The sequence below is a fragment of the Coloeus monedula genome, assembly GCF_965178545.1.
Source record: "Coloeus monedula genome assembly, chromosome: 1".
In the NCBI taxonomy this organism is placed as follows: Eukaryota; Metazoa; Chordata; class Aves; order Passeriformes; family Corvidae; genus Coloeus; species Coloeus monedula.
In genome coordinates, this window is record NC_138781.1 from 49,389,911 (window position 1) to 49,409,548 (window position 19,638).

The following is a 19,638-nucleotide window of genomic DNA, read 5'->3' on the forward strand; positions in this document are numbered from 1 at the left end:
CTTGAAATTAGTGTGCAGACTCAACAATGTCCTGTAAACCCACTGCCATTGCTAGCTGTGTTTCCTAGGAACACATTTCTTGTTCCTTATATTGCAAGGATGGATTCTGGGAAACAGAGATGAGCAGTACAAAGAAAAGCAGAATAATATTTGCTTTATTATGTTTAGGAATGTTTTCCTCCTGAACAGAAACTGACATAAACTTGTGGCTTCCCACTTTTATGGAGTTAGCCTGGGGCTTGAACAACTCCTGCCTATTGCTCTCGTGGAGCAGTATGCTGAGGCATGGTACTGCAGTAAAAAAATACAGCTCTTTCCACTCCTGCATTTATTTTTTTTCCTCACATCCTTTACCTCTCCTTATCAGAGTACCCTGTGCACTGCTCCATGATATGAACTGATGACCCGTATCATACATGCTTCATTGATCCTTTCACTGACCAGTTTCCACTGAGTTGGCTGAAAAGTCCCAAGGTGAAGAGAGGTTAACAACACTGCTTTGGGATCTGCAAGGAATGCATGGGAGCTGTAAGGAATGGCAGTGTGGCACTGAGGGGGAAGGCTGAAGTCCTGTGAAGCTGTGTGGGCAGGGGAGAGAAGCTCAGGATGAAGCAACACTCAGTTGTATCCTTACTCTCCTCAGCAGCACACCACAGTGGAACAGAAACTTTATATGATGGATACACTGAAAATCTTGTGGAAGGCAGTACTGACGATATGGTGCCCTTAGTGAAGAACAGGAAATTATTTGACAGATGCTAATGTAACCATGCACCTTGGACATCACCTTGTTCCTCTGTAAAACAAGTCTTCTCAATAGAGGCTCTGTGAGTTGTAGCTGAGAGAGCACAAGAGCATTTGCCTATGTCAACATTGCAATATAAATCATCTAGTGATAGTTTGGATATAAAATCCGCTTTGTAAAACCCAACTCCACTCTTTTATGCACAGATCACAATCAAATTCATACTTTTCTGGAACAAAGAACATCAGGAAACCTAATTCAAATTTCTAATTCCTGCATTAGATGATAATTCTATTTCACCAAATTACTTTTGCCTTGCGATGTAGCTGCATTTATAATTATTTATTGCCCAGCTCAAGGTTAAGTGAAGGAACAGCTTCACTGAGATCTTGTGTAAGCCCCTATTTTTCCCGATGAGCTACGGAAGATTAATTGCTTTCTATTTCTCCAATAGAGAGAGAATTAAAATTGCCATTTGATACAAACTATTAATCCAGCAATCATTTTGAAGTAGCACACTGCTTCTTACAGTTTAATACATTTCCCCTCTTTTTCTTATTCTATAAAGTAGTACTTGGGAGCCTTAAAAATTCAGTTTGTGGGGGTTCCTTTGTAGGACCTGTAAAAATCCAGTCTTTTGCACTCCTGCAGACTCGGTACCTTACGAAAGGTAGCTCTCAACAAAGAGAAAACTGGAAATGCAGCACTGTTGAGCAGATGCTATTGAAGATGTCCTGCATGCTACTTGGAAGCCCTGAGGACAGTGCCGAAGCACATAACAAATTGTTTTGATAACACAGACTGACAAAAAGAGCAAGGATACAAATATATATATAGCCTAAATATTTGCTTGCTCAGAAATGGCTGCTTTTTCTTTTTTTAAAATTTTTTTTCCTTATGCAGTGCCACAGGGCTAAGGTCCTTCAGAAAGAGATTATTTGCTACAAGAAAAAGACTACTGTTATTCACAGGTGAAGTCCACTACTCACTTCTCATGATGGCTGTGGGTTTTCACTGTATAAGCAAATCTAAGGAACACTGAGACTGAAGACAACGAGAAATTAAAACAGTTGCAAATCCACAAATTATTCCAAACAGTAACATTTAGGAAAACACACTTAGAGATCCTACACCTACAATCCCAAAAATGTGCTTCCTGTTTTCAGCACTCAGTGGGAGCTTTGGATGCCCAACTTTTTACAGGTGTGAATGAATAAACAGCTGCCACAGCAAAAGCTTTTTCTTTCTTTTTTCTGATTTACCTAAGCTGAGGAACTTCTCTGGAGGTGAACAATAGCCCTGAACTGGATGGCCACCATGGTACCTGCCTTAACATTCTTTTAGCCCTGCAAGATCTCTCCTTGGTCCCAAGAGTAAAAAAGAAAATTTCTTCATATATATACCTAGTTCTTAGCAAAGAGGTGCCTTAAGTCTAGCTGTAGCTCCTTCATATGACTATAGCACAAAAATCATTACTGCACGGGTTGGCTTCTTTTCCTTTTCTTGTCCTTATGCATTTACATGACAGTAGTCAAAAGACTGTAATCAAAAGACCACATTTGTAACCAAGACACTAGGATCCTGGGAACTGCACTGAAAATAAAGGTTAAATTAAATATGTGAAAATTCAGAATGAAAATCTGTGTTAAAGTACTTCTAATCTCAGCTCTTTCCAGACGTACCGGAGTAAAAGCTTATCTGATTTCCCATTACTCGTTGCACTAGGGATTCAAACTTCTAAAAAAGGCACTGTGTAACAAGGAACTGCAGTTCAACATATTGAGTAGTGTTGCTTGCTTGTTTCTTCATCCTGAAAATAACATTCCTGATCGGGACATAGCCATGTCTTGCCACCAACACATAAACAGAAGCAGCAACAGCAGCTCTATTTGTCAGTTCTGGAGTGAATTAACATAAAATGACTCGCATTTACAGCTAAGCTTTTGGATTGGCAACCAAGGGCAAGTAAAGAAATACCTCTTACCTTTCTCAATCTACATCCCATCAGGCATGAAAGAACCCTCACCAGAATCTGCAGCAAGAAAACCTGTGTTTATCCTTATCATTCATGACAAATGCCAGAGATACCCACTGGAAGTGAAACCTCAGGAGGGACTATGTATCACTAGTAATAACAGAAATAATCAAGCTGTTGTTAGAACCAGACATTCAGACAGCAAATTCAATCTTTTTTATTTTCTGTTCAATACAATGACAGCTACCAGCCATCACGCATTACAATTAGCTCATGCTGCAGGAATGCTTTCTGCTCTGGTGCATAACGAGTGAGCCACAACAGAGAGCAGGACCTGGGAAGAGGTGAAAAACTATTTGGAGAGGTATCACATATCCTTGCCTGTTGCTAAGGAAACCAGCTGCTTTCTTTGGGAAGACTCAAGGGCTGCCTCCTTCACACACCCATACTATCAGCATTATTTCAACTTGCAAACAAACCGAGGAGAACTTTAAACAATTGCTCACTTGCTATATAAATTCATACATTCTATGTAACTACCATCAGTAAGTCAAAATAAAAATATCCTTGCAATTGAGGAGGGATGCTGTTCATGTGGGTAGTTTAGGCAAACAATAAGAGCCGGTGACAAAGGCTGAACAAAATTCAGGTAAAGGCGCTGGGACTTTTTAACATACCACCACTGGTCAGCAGAACAGCTTCAGTTACTGCCACATTATTCTTGAATTCCTCTGCCCTAACACTGAACACATGCTGTGGGCCCTTCCTCTGGCATACTCACAATTCTTCTACTGCATCCCAGTCTAAGTAAGTGTCCTGTTCTATTGAGTTTTACAACTGCAAAATGTGCTTCGATTCTTAAATCCTCAATCAATAGCAACTGTGAGGCAAAAGCTCTCCCCACTCCTCCTTCCCGCAGTGCAGATCTCTGGTGTACGTTCAGAATATTTTTTCCATTATTAGCTGAGACCCAAAAGCCCTCCACTTCTGCATCCTGTTCCATGCTTTCATCTGCAGAATAGTTACACAAAACTGAGCCCCAAAGCCTACAGACCTACTGTGAGCAGCATGCCTGAAGCAGAGCTGGAGATGGCCTCTGCCCTTCCAGAGGGGCCTTCTAGCATTTCTGCCAGTGGTGGAGCTCCACTAGTTCTACCAATGGCAGGATGGTATCAGAAAAAGAAAAAGAAAAAAAGATGAAATCTGCCGTTGCTCTCAAGGACTACAATATAAAGCTCTCAATTATTCAGTGCTGGAAAATTCCACCGCAAGAAGTGGGAGCGCTGCACATTGATCCAACACAGAATTAGCAACAGAGATGATGTATGGCTCTTTTTGGCAAAGAAAAGGCAGAAATACAAAGATTCTTTGTAGACATTGTTGAATACCTTAGAGTGTTACCTACATTTTCGTGTGGCCTCTGCAGTTTTTACAGAGGCTATTTTGAAGTTCTATCTGCTGTACAACACTGTTAGAAATCTTTTCTCTCTCTGTTGTTCCTGTACATTAACTGACATGAGACTAACACAGTCTCTAAAACAAAACTTAAATTAAAAAAGCTGTATTTTACAGTGAAACGCTAGAAATGCTGTCGGAAATGGCTTAAATTTTAATTAGTATTAGAGAAGTTGAACACAATTTGTGAAGCCTTGACAGAAAACCAGAAATAAGCACCTGTCTTAAGACTTTTCTAGATGCTGAACCTACCAGTGTTCTCTTCCCTCAATATTTGCTCTCTCCTGGTGTGAATGCTGAATAATTAAACAAGTCATCTGAGGAAGAAAAAAGCTTTTTGACAAAGTGATTTCACCTTTTAATTTTCAGAATCAGATATGCTGTAGGAAGTGTGATAGTATGAATGCTGCTATTAATTTAAATTACAGATATTCTGTAAAGCTGAATGCTGGTTCAGTACTGGTGCAGCATTATTGTATAATGTCAGAAAGACAAACGGATTTAGTGTTTTTAAGACTAGAAATTGAAAAAATTTTAAGCCCTAGTCCTTATTCTTTTAGGAAGCTTCTCAAAAAATCTTGAATGAAATATTCAGTCACAGAATCCTCCTCCAGCACTAGGAGGAATGAAATCCAGAGCACAAAACCTCAGCTAGCATGGGCTGAGACACCCTGTTTAAATTGTAGGTAAGCTTGTAGGTAAAGCTCTAAGTTTCTGGGCAATTTAAACATAAAATACTTGAACAGAAGGTACTAATATCAGTGTGGATCACTTCAAGTTCATGAGTTTGAACTTAGTCCAACCTAAACTGCTTCAAACTCCTTCTTGATCTGGTCATACTATTTCACAAAATTCTTTTAAATTTCAAGGCCTTCCATCAATATTAATGAGCATAGCACCACACTTGAGTATCTGTACAGTAGGGCTCTGTCCCTCCCATTCCTGTCAAGCCTCTGTAAAAATGAGACACACCCCCCCTTGCAATGCTTTTCAGGAGCAGTAGTATCTGCTGAAAAAATAGCATTGAACACCAATGGACACCTTCCATACAAATCTGTTTCAATAGCACAGCAAGCAATTACTGTTAGAGAAATAGTTTCTTCAGATAATTACATACTTAAAAATTGAAGTTGTTTATGTTTATATAAGCAGAGAAATTATAGACAGAATTATGCAAACAAATCCATCATGGACCATGAGCTCCTGTCAGGTTGCTAATGAAGGTAGAAAGCAGCAATCTTTCTTCATAAGGTTCTCTAATGACCATGATAACAAACCAATTTTTTTTTTAGTGCTGCACATTTCCCTTCCCCCATTTTTTTCCCACTAAGTATCAGTTTATAGTGACAAATGCTTTCAGATGACAAAGAGGATGAAAGAGACTTGAAGTTAACACTCTTCAATTATGCTGACACTGAAATGATTAAATTAAGCAAAAATTCAGTATTTCATTGTCTATTTGTCTCTGATTCCTACCTAAACAAATTTATGGACTCTGTTGAAGTATATTTTGTCTTCACTTTGAATTTGCTTGAGAGATGCATTAAAGAGACAATTACCTCTTCTACCTTACTGGAATCTGTAAATGCTTATAATACTGTACTCCATCAGGAACCTTTTCTTCAAGACAACCCTTGCTGTTTACAGAAGATCCATGCATACTGATTAAGAAAGGATTGTACCTCCAGACAGTGCTCAGATATATACTTTCCTCACGTAAGGACTTTCTCTTTGCCTACTGCACACAAACAAATATATTGCTTTTAGGAAAAAAAATAGAGAGATTTCCTGTGCTCTCTGAGTCTTCTCATGATATCTGAGCCCTGAAAGGTTATAACGGCAATATTTGTTGATTCCTGAATGTAGGAGAAATCCTAAAATCATTACATTCATTGCCAGAATTACAGAACAACAAATTATGTCAAATAGCATCTTAATTTTGTCTGGATATATTATAGTGTAAACTTTTGGCAGGAAAACTTACTATCAGAGTATTATATATCTTAGCTTTAATCTCCTCAAAAGATTATCTCATTGCTGATGCAAAACACACTTCACAGACTTTTACCTTACAACTGTGTGATAAATCAAGCTAACTCTTAGAACTAGGCCCAAGCAAGAAGATAAATATTATTTTATCCATAAAATTTCTGTTGTACTCTGAAATTATCTGGAACATGAGGAAAACATACAACAATGAACCAGAGAAGGAAAAAAAAAATGCAATTTGTTGCAGCTTGTTCATTTGTGAACAGCAATAAGAACAGTTCCATACCCGAAGATAATACTCATATATTTATCCAGCTCGTATTTATGAAACACTTCAGAGATGAAAAATCCTCAAAGTGCTCAGCATTTGCTAAAATGGAAGAAAATAGAGACACAGATATAAAATAACATATTGCTGATTTCTTCTATCATGAGAAAATAGAAATAATTACTGATTTATCATCAATATGTCTCTATTTTTCTACTCAGACAGCAACTAGGATCAGTCTATCAAAATAGAGATAATTACTGAAGAATTAAATACTGATGATGCCAGACATGCAATTTACAGAGTACTGCGAGATGTGAATACAGAAATAGTATTTTCTTCCATGTGCTTACAAAACTGGGCACTTCACAGTGTCACCTGTTATGGAGCGCAGAAATTAGTAACAGCAACATACCCAAATGGTTTGAAAAGTGAGCATACTGGTTTTGAGAATACCTGCCTGAACACACCTTAAGAATCCACCTATGATGTCCTACATCACAGCCATGGTGTGACAGACACCAGCTCAACCCTGGCCCCACCCAATGGCAACACGTTGAAAAACTTTGCACTGAGCAGCTCTGAACACAAAAACAGTGCAGAAGCAGCATAATGAAGAAGAGCAACAATGGCATGAGTGAAACAAAAATATTCCTGTTAACAGTGATACCACATTTTGGCTTGAACAGAAATGAACATAATTCAAATGGCAGAGGTTTGTACAAAATCTTGATGGATGACACTGATTGTACTAGGCTTCTGCCAGAAATAGGTCACTTAGGTTCTCACATAAGCCAGCACTTAGGCAAATAAAAAAAAAAAAAAGGTAAATAAACACAAAATATTTTCAGCCTTCTCTCCAAATGATTTATTGCTGCCAGAGCTCTAATCTAATTTTAGGTGAGCTCATCTTTTTTTCTGCCCTGGAGCCATTTTAACTCAATATTGCTCTCCTTCCAGAGCCACGAGAGAGTACAGGCTCCCTCAGCCACTACAGATGCTGTGCTGACATTTTACTTTAGCTGTTTGCTGTAAAAGTCATCAATATCGCTTCACTCCTGAAGAGACCTTTTCTAACAAAAATGAAAACAAATTGCTGGCATTAGATCAAACTTTGACCTCTGCATCCCAAAGCGGCGAAAGTAAGATCTGAACTCCTAGCTGTTGCTTTGAGAGCTTCCAAAAGCTCCTCCAAGCAGGCAAACTTTTTATTTTAATAAAATATTTCCTGAGCTGCCAGGCTGAGGCTGCCTCCTTGCTCCCACTGCCGTAGGAGCCAGCCGGCAGGTCCAGCAGCCAGCTGGGCTCCTGTGGGCCTGCCTGCAGCGCAGCCGTCCTCTCTCCAAAGCAGCAGCAAGTGATGCGAGGTCTTTGGGGAAACCATTTCAGAAATCATCTTTTCATCTGCCTCCTTCCCATCTGTTCACCCTTCCCACCCTCAGTAGTCCTGTACTACACTCTGTTTCACCAACACCATTTTCCTTCATATCTTCTTTTTCTGGCCCCTTGTTATCCCTGGCTCCTCACATGCTGATCTGAAGCTAAGGCTGTGTGGGAAGGAAAACTGAAGTCTGAAACACTTGTGGATTGCTCTTTTCTGGTCATACCCAGCTCTTTGTTTTCCAAATACCAAGAGATGCAGTAAATCTGAACGATCCTTACACCACCTCCAAGAAAAGATCTGTAGGCAACTGCAAGCTGCTTCCTGCCACACTTAGCACATGCTGGGACTGTGGCTAGGGGAAAGGATGTATCAGAGGCCAAAGGGATGAACCAGCTTGCAAAATTGTTCTCAGCCATGTCTTAAGATCTGTGAATAGCTACACACTTAAAATCATCGCCACAGCAGGGAGCCTAAACTGTAGACACAGTGTTTTCATTTTTAAACAAGAGATAAAAATAATGCTTCCAACTGAGCAGGCAGCTGAACGAGCGAATTGCAGGAAAAGATTGATGTGCTACATATTTTACACAAACTCCTTGACTCATGTTTTCCAAACACGTAAGGAAAATGATGCAGTAAACACTGAAACAAATTTAGCATTTGCATCTCTGCATTGTCCGTACTCACACATAACAGCTCCTGTGCCACAATGTATCTTTAAAACTAGGATTTTCTGATGATCACACAGCTGGATCTTCTCCAGAACATCGCTCATGTACTTCAGACCATCTCTTGTGCATATCACCTACCATAATCTCCACTAGGCTATGGCTGTAGCATTAAACTGATAAATATGGTTTTATAACACAGTAGATACAGATAATGTCATCTAAGTTGATTTGCACTTTGTTTCAAAGATCCACTATACAGAGATAATAAATATGGTACCAGACTGTCAGGCAGGAGAAGCTAGAAGAGACAGATGACCTTTGTGCAATACTTCACCCTCCTCTCTCTCAGGAATGTATAATACGAAGGTATGAAAGCAGACACAGTCAGTCACCACTGACACCGACCAAAATGTCACCAATTTTATTAGAACACAGAGCAGCATAAAAAAAAGAAGTAATGAATTGCTTAGTTATAGCTGTGTTTGCTGTGTCTTCGTCTCCCTGAGCGCCTGAGAGAGTGGAACAAAATTGCCAGCAGTCACATTACGGAGATAGGTTGACAAGCTGGATGACCCCATAAGTCTTGTTCACATCTCATGTCTGGGCTCTTGACTTGCATCTTAAATGACTTTCATATCAAGGCTTTTGCAGGGAATCTGCTTTGCCATTCTAAAGGGTTTTTGCCAAACCGAGATTGAACGATGAAAACTTTGTCCTACCTAGCACATCTCAAAAAACAAAATCCACCCCTCCACCTCGTCCCTCTACACCTGGAGTTACTGTTTGAGACACCCTATGAGGGAAGGTATGCACTAAAGAAACAGACAGCAACTTAAATAAACAAATCTCAAACACCAGAATCGTTTATTCCCTTGAAATGCGACGACTCCTTCACAACCACAATTCCTACTCTCCCCCAACACACACCAGCCCAGCTCTCCCTCTGTCCCTCTTACTCTGGAGTCATCCAGGGTGGCATGACACAGCAGGAAAAGAGACCGGTTCACTGTGAGACCTGCTACTCACTCTCTTACAGTGTAACGGCCCCCCTTCCAGCCGCACGGCGCTGCAGGCAGCTGTCCCCACAGCCACCAACCACACACAGCCTTGCTGCTCCTCGGGCCCAGGGACAGCACAATGTGGTGGAGCACACCCAGAAGTGGCCCCTTCTGCATCATCGCGCACCTGTCTGCTACGTGGGGTGATACAAACATGTGAGGAGTTGCCATGACGAAGGGCAACCACAATGGTTGGCTTGAACGTGCGCTGTGACTGCTCACACCAGCTTCCTCTCAGCTCTCTCTGTGCCCAGCCACATGCAGCATGGACACTGAGGAAACAGCATGCAGGACAGCACGGATGGAGGATGCAACATCCGCTCTTCCACTGCTTGGGATGTCCAAGCAAAAGGTTTCTCAATTTGCAATTTTCAGTGTATTTTCAAACAGAACAGCAACCAGCTTTCCCCACTGCTGTTCAGTTAAAGCACAACCAACAGGTTTCATCTGCAAAGGCACTGTGAGCAGCTGAGGAAATGAGTACCAGATGTACATACCTGCTTGCTGGGCAGTCTGGGCGATCTGTTGACTCCGCTGTGCGTTGTACTGAACTGAGGCAATGGGTCTGTACTGCTGAGTTGTTGAGGTAGGGTACTGACCAGATGGGTAATAATACACTGGCATCTGCAAAGAAAGAGAACAGTAAACTCTAGAGATCAAAGATTCATAAAATAGAACAAAACAGGGAGGGGGAGCAAGAGTTCAAGTCAAGCATATTAGTGGGGTAACAGTAATCAAGAGAAGAGGTTTGCCTCCTGTCTGTTCAAGAATTGCTGCTTGCTTTTGGCCAGGAAAAGGGCTATCAGTGCCCACATTTCATTTCAGATACTTTAAGAAAAGGAGGAAAAAAAAAAGAATTTTAATTGAAAGAGAAAAAACCAGAAAGGATTCATAAAAAGCTACATGTGTATACCACAGAAAAAATATCACCGTAATGCTTTATCACAGTAAAATGTCAAAAGCTGCAGAAAAATGGATGCAAACACCACCTTCCATATCAACATAACACATACAGACAGCATGTTGAACCACTAAATGAACTCGGGAGGAAATGGTCCAGTCAAAGCAAGGAATGGCCCGGAGTACAAATACGTAGAAACAAGATGGAGAGCAAAATGGAGTGTGTGCACCCTTAACACTTGTAAGAAACAATTACCAAATTGATGCTTCTGATTAACAGCTACATCCCTCCGTACACAAACATTTCCCTCTAAAGCCCTTCTCGCACTTGGGGTGAAAACATTTATAGTTCAAAACACAATCATAGCTGTTTTCTTGCAGGAGCTGACGGCAGGCATCAAGTCAGCAAGTTCTGCTAGATGGGCTTATTTTTTGCTATTATTATTGTTGTTACAGAGCAATGTGTACTACATCTCATCATCACACAGGTGAACATGAAAGTTTGAGGGTGACTGGAGCAAAAGACTTTTCCTATACATGTCACACCACTGTTACTGAGACATTTGAGCTAAACAGCTTTCAACTGACCCTTCACAAGTTCAAAGCGCTCAAAATTTTTCATTTTCAGCTGTCAGGGATGCTGTAGGCATCTGATAGAGTTTGGCAGTGTATGGTATGAACAGACTGCAGAGGGACAAAGGCTTGGAAGAACATTGCTTCTCTCACAATTTCTGCCACAGCTGTCAGCATTTCTTAATAAATCATACTATTTTTTTCTCACTTTGTGTGTAGCATTTATACTACACAGACATATGCATGGAGTCAGGCCAAATGCTTTTATATTTTTCATGCAAAAACAAGAACTATTTTTGTGACTTTTATTTGCCTGATACAGATCACTCAACCTGATCACCCATACAGTTGGCAGAGTAAAGGTAACCACATCCTAAAGGTAACTACTGGTAGGACATTGTAAGAGAGATCAGAAATTTTTCTTGGAAATTGTCCATGTTAGATGAGGAAAAAATGGCATAGACACAAAAGACTAGGTGAGAATAGGCTATGGATGGCTACTTGGGCAAGTATAAGCCTACTGAATGAGTAACGGTGGTGGGAGAAGGATTTAGGATTAACAGAGTGGTGGTGTTGTTGAAGTTAACCCCACAGACCAACTGTCAGTCAGTAGCATATGTCAATCAAGAGGCCAAATATCCATTCATTCTTCAAGGTCTACTGATTTTCTTTTTAATTTAATTTTTTCCCCTCCCTCTGCTAATATCAGCCTGATTCAAACAAGTATGAGAAAAACAAGGTTTTGAGTGGAAAATGTTGCAAGGTATCCTCCCTCCAGACAATACCAAGTGACACCTAATGGCTGCTGCTGACCCTCAAGCCATTTGTTTTGTTAGTGACTAATGTAACAAAAACAAAATGCCTTTGTAGAATGGATACCACCATTATGAATTTGTTTCTCTGCAAAGAAAAGCCATAAGGAATAGGAAAGTGGACCCAAACATTTAAGGTGCAAAATTATTCTTTAAGCATCATAGCAGTGTAAATTGTGGATCAGGAGAGTTTAGTGTGATGAACTCATCTCATGGACAGCTGATTGTTCTCAGCGACACTCTACTACAGGAGACTTGAAAGAAATGAGATTCACTCTAAGTCAAGTCAATGCAAATAGCTGATCCAGCCCTGGAGCAGGGAACAGAATAGACATTTCAAATATTCTTTATTTTCTATTACTATATTCTACAAACTAAAGAATATTAAACCCCTGTGGAAACACTCACTTCTCCTCCCAACAGCTTAATCTCACTTAAAGGATTTATTTGATTTAACCCAACTTCTTCATTTTCCTGGTGCAGACAAGCCCCTAGATATTTAAAAATACATAAGCACTTGACAACAATGAGAATTATTTCTTGGGGAATGATTGTATAGGTATTAACCTTAAAACATAACCTCAAGAATCTATGTTTTGAAGTCAGGTTTATAGTTGAACATGCTGAGCACAAAAACAAATATGTACACTGAAGCATACACTTATTTATTTTTACCACACACATAAAATCTCGGTGTTAGTCAAAGGGTTGTCTCCCTTTCTTTCATTTTCTCAATTCATTGGAGTGCATTTGTTATGCAACACACTTAAAAGTTTATGAGAGTGCAATCTATCAGCATGAAAAAAATGCTAGTAGTAGAAGAGTAAAAAAAATTATTTTACTTATAAAGATTAATGCATGAATTAGCCAGTAGTAATGAACACATGACACAAAAAGAAGAGGTTTGGATTTTGGTAGGTTTTGTTGTTTTGGTTTTTTGTGTGTGTGTGTTTTGTTGTTGCTGTTTTGGGGTTTGTTTGTTTGTTTTTGGTTTGGTGGGAGGGGTTCTGTTGGTTTTTTTTAAAGCTCAGACATTAAAAGAAGGGCTTAGTTTAAAATATAGACATGGTCTAAAATAGGTCTTTTATGCTTGACGGGCTTAGAAGGATCCATTCTCATTTATCTTGAATACATCTCTGTGTCAGCAGCTGAAACGTTATTTTTCCTTTCTGATTCTACTGTGGTGAACAGCGGAATTAGAGGGATCAAAGATAACAAGTATCACTTACATCATCTACTCTGATCCTCTTGAATTTTTTAGTTTCTCATCACATCAGTGTTACTAACACCTTTACTTCTGTGCTCTTCAACAAAAAACATTACATTTCTGTAGCAGCCTACCAACGCGCCAAATTATACTTAAATTGCATTCCCATGCGAAATGCACAATCAAACCTTCAGCCTTTTGCTTTTATAACATTTTATTTACAGAACCACGAAGTTTCCACAGCATTAACAAGCATGCCAATGCAGCTATATGGTTACCCTAAAAATAAAATAAATTTACCAAAAAAATGTGCTTCTAAGACCATAACCTAAATAACTGCCACCTTCTTTAGTCTAAAAGCATAGTTTTTTGATCTTAATCGTCGACACTGTGAAAAATAATTTTTAGTAAGATTTTTAATCATTACCTTGTTTGTAGGCTGACCATTCCACCATGTTCTACTTTTTCTCTCATATACAATGCTTTAATTTAAATTGTAACAGGACTGGGCAAATCACTTCAGAGACACTCATGAAATGGCACAGAGAGACATGACTTTTTTTCTCTTCCTAATGTGCTTTGTCCCCAGATGATATGTAGAGACTCAGTGCAGTATTGGCTTTCTGCTTTGTTCTGTCCACATACAGTCTGGAACCCATGATGAGGCTGGGTGTCTCTCTGGCTGCTCTCTAGCAGCACCCATGAAATTCAATGGTATTCATAGTTTATTTCACATTTTTAGGATGATTTTACTTTCATAAACTGCCTCCCTACTGGCTTATATCTTGATTCAGCCATTGGATTGGTATTCTACCTTCTCTTAACACTGCTGATATCCAGTAAGGTTTGGACTGGCACCTTCATCCAGATGCTGACACCATTGCTAATGCAACTGTTACAGTTGCATAAATGGGAGTGAAGAAGACAAGAGAAACCCCAGTGATGCATGGACACATGAAGGTACCATTTCTTCCCAATATCTAACTGACAGGGATCAGTCATTCTTCAAGGCTTTTTCTCTACCTCCCTGCCCCCTCTGTAATAATTACAGTAACAGGTAACAAAAACTAATGACTTGTAAGATGCCGTCCAATATAATTTTCAAAGATCATCAAAGAAAGCCCCGCTCATTTGCAGTGACTCCCCAGCCTTCTTCATAACAAGTTTCCTAGAGGAGACATGCTGTGAATAAAGATTTTGTCTTAGGGTAACTACAGACTCTCAAGGAGCAGGCTTCTGCAAAGAGACAGCTAAAATTAATGATGACACAAAATTAATTCAGGTGAAAAATCCCTCAACATGTTAATTACATCTCCAGGCCTCTCCAAGAATTCATGCCATCTCACTTTTGGATATCACTTTTCCAGAAAGAATGAGTCAGAGATGAAAATAACTTTTAAGGGAGGATATCCTTTCCCACTAACATAATACTTGCATTTTTTCCACTTCTTCATTTGCAGAGGCAAAGACAGGCACCACTGATAAAGTACTACAAAGTAGAATGTGGACCCTTGTTAAAGTATTGGGCCCATAAGCGCTACAGAAAAACCATCAGAAAGAGAAGAAAATTGAAAATAAAGAAAGCAAGCATATGTTTGACATTCATGACAGAAAGCAAACAAGCGTTTGCTGCTAGAGGTCCCTTTCAGAGTAATTGGTTGGGTCTTGGGCTGGTTTTTTTCTTTTCCCAATTGGCTGAACAAAGAGAAATCCTTATTTTTGATTTATTAAATCATGACTCTCTTAAGCTGCAGAACACCTGTGATGAAAGAAGAAGCAAAAAGAAATGTAAAGGGTTCTCTCACCACTTAGGCATGTCATGTCAAACTCAGTCTGCTTCTGCTTTAATACAGACTGGGAGAAAGAATCTTGGAGAGCAGCTGTAGAGCCACATTTAACTGAACTTTAATAGAAAAGCTAGTAATTTAAATGCAGTACCATCGGGTGTGTAGGAGAGTTTCCTTCTCCCCCTTTCACCTCCCGAAGGAAATTATCATACTCACAGGATCTCCACCCAGGTTTTCACTGCTATTTTCCAACAGCATACAGGGTACCACAGCCAACCTTATCAGCAATGCATTTACAGGAACTAATTAGCCATTAATGTCATGCCTCTTTTATACTGGTATAAATTCAATAGCAACATTTAAGATATAAGAGTGCTTTTACATTGATTGCATTGCATTGATTAATGCATCACATAATGTTTTCCTTCCATTAGCATCCTTATTGCTTTCTTTTTTTCCCAGAGCCTGCCTCAGGCCACCTGCTTTGGTGTCTGAGAGCAGCCTTACTACTGCATCTGAGCCCCAAAGAGTAACAACAGCTGACTCAGACAATAGCCACTGCCACAGTGAAGCTGTGGGATCTACATGCCATGTACAGAAAACAGTGCTCTAAGGCTAGAAGAACTACTATTTTCCAAGGAATCACTTATCTTTTTATAGGAGGGATCCCCTATTTGCCGTACATGTGCTGCATGTAGTATCCAAACCACTGTGCCACAATCTAGGACTGAAGTGAAAGAATTAAAACTTGAAATGTCAATCAGAAGCTCCCGTCTGTGTGTGCAGATGCAGAGAGGGGCTGCCCTCCCTCCTTTCTAGCAGACCAAGGCCACTGTGCTTTCAAGGGATAGGGGCATGGGCAGCAGCCACTAAACCCTGCCAGGCCCTCTTCCACAGGTATCTGACAAGGATTTTTTGGAACAGCAACAAGCTGGAGATGGATGATGTCTGCAGAAGCAGAGGAAACTGTCAGCACTGCATTTCTCACCTTTCTACACACCCCCGAGGACAAACCATTCCCCAGTGAAACAACTGAAGTTGTTGCAAAGCCAAAAGATATTTTTCCGCTGTCAGTAACTTTCCACTTTGTTAAAACGCAGGAGGAAAGCAGCTGGGGTATGGACAGAGACACAGTGACCACTAAATGCACCAGTACTGTACTGGTGCTACAGCAGACTGTACATGAAAAGGCACCTCCTCATTACTTGTCCTCTGAAGAAGTTAATCCGCCTCCCAGTAGCATCAGAGCAAGGATTAACTTGGAAAACAGCTCCACCAAGCAACACTACACCGTGCTGAGTGAAAACCCTGCACCCTGCTGCGCATGCAAGGGTGAAATCCAACACTCCCACTGCAAGGCTCAGCCAGGGGCAGGAGCTGTGGCCAAACCCGCCCAAAGCAGCCTATGCCACGTCAACCGAGGTGGGTCTAGCAGAGACCCCAGGGCGAGCTGCACATCTGGTCTCACCCGAGGGGGTGAGGAGGTGGCGTGGGGTCTCTGTCAGGACAGGCAGCACCACCCTGCAGCCCCCTCAACTCCCACAGCAAACCCTGGCCAGCAGAGCTGGGAAACACATCAGTGCCTGCTGTGGTGGCAGCCTGGAAAATGGAGATGCTCACATTTACCTAGTTCACTAGAAGTGTCATGAGGTTTGACTAAAGGATGCTGGAAAACACTGAGGGCACCTGGGGGTTGTACATGAGGACCAATGCCTGGAGAGCCTCTACTTTGGAGACACAATCTAGATGGGAAGATGGACTCATCAGGGAATTTTGCTCTTTAGGTCATTTTTTTTTCCTCCCAAATTTTAAAAAAACACAAAACCTGCTACATTTGGCAAACTGTGAAATATTTTTCTAGCAATATTTTTCTAGCAATATTTCCAATTTTTTGTAAAAGAAATCACATTATCTTGAACTTCAGCTCCTTCAAACTTGTTTTTGGCAAGCCTTCTCCTGGAAAAAATAGCTGCACATTTTTTAACAGAAATTATGGATTGCAAAGCCCTCTATGGGATGTCAGAATCCAGGAGTCCTCAGATTTCTTTTGTTGTTATTTAGTGATCTAATTAAGTAGATCCTTAGCCCACTTAAAACACTGTAACAGCGAAAATTTTTCATTCCTATGGCAATGCAGAATTTCATTAATAAGCACAACTGGAGATTTTAAGTAAGAAGCAATAAACAAAAAAAACCACCAAAAAACAACCCCCAACCAGTAGGGTTTACAATACATTTACATTAAAAGAAATGGTGAAGTTTTTTACCTTATTCTTGTATTTTTAATTCCAAGGGATAAAATGAAAACAATAAAAATGCTATTAATAACATTTAAAGTAGAATTTAAATGAAGTTATTTATAATTGGATAAAAGAAATTTGTCTTTTTAATGTGTATGCCTTGAAAATTGGCCAGAAAGTCATCTGTGCATTTTACTTCTTGACAGTAATCACTTTCAATATTCTGTAAAGGTACCCAGGAGACAAGCAGAGATGTTTGGCAGTGAACAGTAAAACATAATCAGTCTTCAGGAAGACAGTTAAAATTACTGATCTGTGACACCTCACATGTTCAAGTCAATTAAATATGATTAACGACTACCTGGGCTGATGTGCACATTGCTCTTTTGGTATATGTACAGAGAAAAAGGAGTATGGGCATTTACTCACCCTCCTCCTTCATATTCATGTGCAGATGTGTCATGGAGTACGAACATATGTTCAGAAAATGTTTTGAGGAGAGGCAAGGCATTGATGAAACCCAGGAAACAACAGAGCCTTTGCAAGTTTCCTACCACCTAAAGACCTGCTAAACTTTTACTGGGGAAAAACCAAAAAATATCTGGAATGCTTATATTCCCTTCCTGATGTTACAAAGAGCACCGTGCCGAAGTGGCAGCAGAGGTTTTGCCTACCTGAGCAGGTGGCGGTGGCTGTTGCACAAAGCCCTGCGGCGGCGGCGGCGGCTGCAGCACTTGCTGGGACACCGGTGGTCCTGAACCCGTAAAGCCTCCTGGGGGAAGCTGCTGGCTCGGGGAGGCCATGATGTAACCTGTTTGCTGGGCAGGCTGCTGCAGGATTGGCGAGGGGTACACGGGGCCAGAAGGCGACTCGGGGTTGTCTCCTGATGACTGACGGCTTAAGCTCATCTGGTTAAACTGCGCTGTCATGTCATCTCGCTGCGGGGCAGAAGGCAGGAGAGAAGGATGGAGACATGATGGCTGCAGCAGGCACAGGAATTAGCAAAGCAAAATAGGTTCAGAGCACGAGGGGGGAAAGGAATCACTCAGCTCCAATCCATGCCAAACTTTGCATGGGTATCTACAAAAATGGAGGCAATTAAAGTGAAAATCACTATAAATACCTTGACAAAGACTTCCATACTGTAAGGTGAATGGGATCATTTGGCAAAAAAGCCAATTATTTTGGCTCTTAGCCTGCCACACTCACCTTTAATTCCAAAATGACAAGTGAACTTTACAGTGTTCAAAAGAAGACATTTTAAATGTAAAGGGCATGAAAATAACATTATGAATACCTCTATCCCCAAACACAGAATATGTCAGCCAAACACATGCTGGTAATTTCAGCCATGTTTCAAATTGATCCCAAGAAGAATTCAGCAGGATTCAGGTGCAGATCTTTCTCTTTTTGGACTGCTTTGAAAATCCAAGATTGTAAACATAGAGAAAGTGAAAAAAAGCTAAGCCTAATGTTGCTATTTCAAGGCTTTTTATTCTGTGTTGGAAAGAAACAAGTTCTGTATTTGATTGAAGGGGGAAAGAAAAAAATAAATATGTGGTACGATAAACGTACCACATAAAGTCAATGGACCTCATTACATGCTAGTAATAATACAGGCATTCTGAACTGTATCTGTTCATTCTTGCAAAAAGATTCATATTGTTCAATGCTGTCAAGTTTATTTTATGGAAGTCAAAGATTTACAAATACAATTCTAGGCATCTTCATTTGGGCCCATATCATAAGACTTTTAAATACTCAAAACTCCATCATGTAATGTGCTGATTACAGACAGGAAATAAGCACTATAAAAATGCTTTTTGCTCAGAACATCCATATTATTTTTTAAAAGAAGCCTCTTAATATTGTTAACAGCCCTGTGGTATTCATTCTCCAAAACCATCCTGCACAACGTATTTAATGGCAGGAAACTTCAAAACGTGTTAAAAATGAAACAAAACAAAACTACAAAACCCAAAAAGTTTGCTTGTGGAAAGCACTGCTGGGGACTCTACAGAGACTCCCCCTCACAACTGAGAACAGATGTCATGGATTAATGTTTTAAACACTACTGACAGATGATCAGGTGGTTTATGGAAGTAATGCTATTAACTTCACCATCATCCTACATTCATATTCAGACACATGAGTTGTCTCTGTGAAGTTGTTCCTTTAAAAAGCTAGGATATTCATTACCAGAATGGCAAATGACTGCTAACAGATTCTACAAGAAACTTCACTGAGCCAGAAATGCCTCTAGATTTTCAGAAAAGAGAAAAAAGTCTTTAAACACCTATAATCTATACAGTGTTTGTATAATGGAATGTATATTGAAGGTATTAATTCAGATGAAGTTTCACTACTGAATTAGCCAATAAAAATATTACCCTTCTTGTGACTGTCACTAAGGCAACCTGATATTCCTGCAACACACTTTTCTAGAGAATTAGCATTGAGACATGCAACTTTTGTTCAGGACGGAAAATTTATTTTCCTTAAAATGGTTATCACTCATCTACTAGCCATTAATAACATTATTTTATCTGCAGGGATCCATTCAGCTTTGTTTCC

General features: G+C 40.1%; 1 protein-coding gene across 17 annotated transcripts in view; it reads right to left on the reverse strand.

Moving 5' to 3' along the window:
• ARPP21 (cAMP regulated phosphoprotein 21) overlaps positions 1 to 19,638 on the reverse strand; it is a 197,514-nt gene that overhangs the window by 26,408 nt on the left and 151,468 nt on the right. For all 17 annotated transcript variants that reach the window (XR_014226886.1, XM_082292468.1, XM_082292467.1 and 14 more), the window contains 2 exons: positions 17,739 to 18,002; positions 10,043 to 10,169 (listed from right to left, as the gene is read on the reverse strand). Coding sequence is in view for 16 of the 17 variants with exons in the window: in XM_082292468.1 (XP_082148594.1) it covers positions 10,043 to 10,169; positions 17,739 to 18,002 (391 nt within the window). In the remaining variant the exon portion in view is untranslated. The remainder of the gene's footprint in view (positions 1 to 10,042; positions 10,170 to 17,738; positions 18,003 to 19,638) is intronic.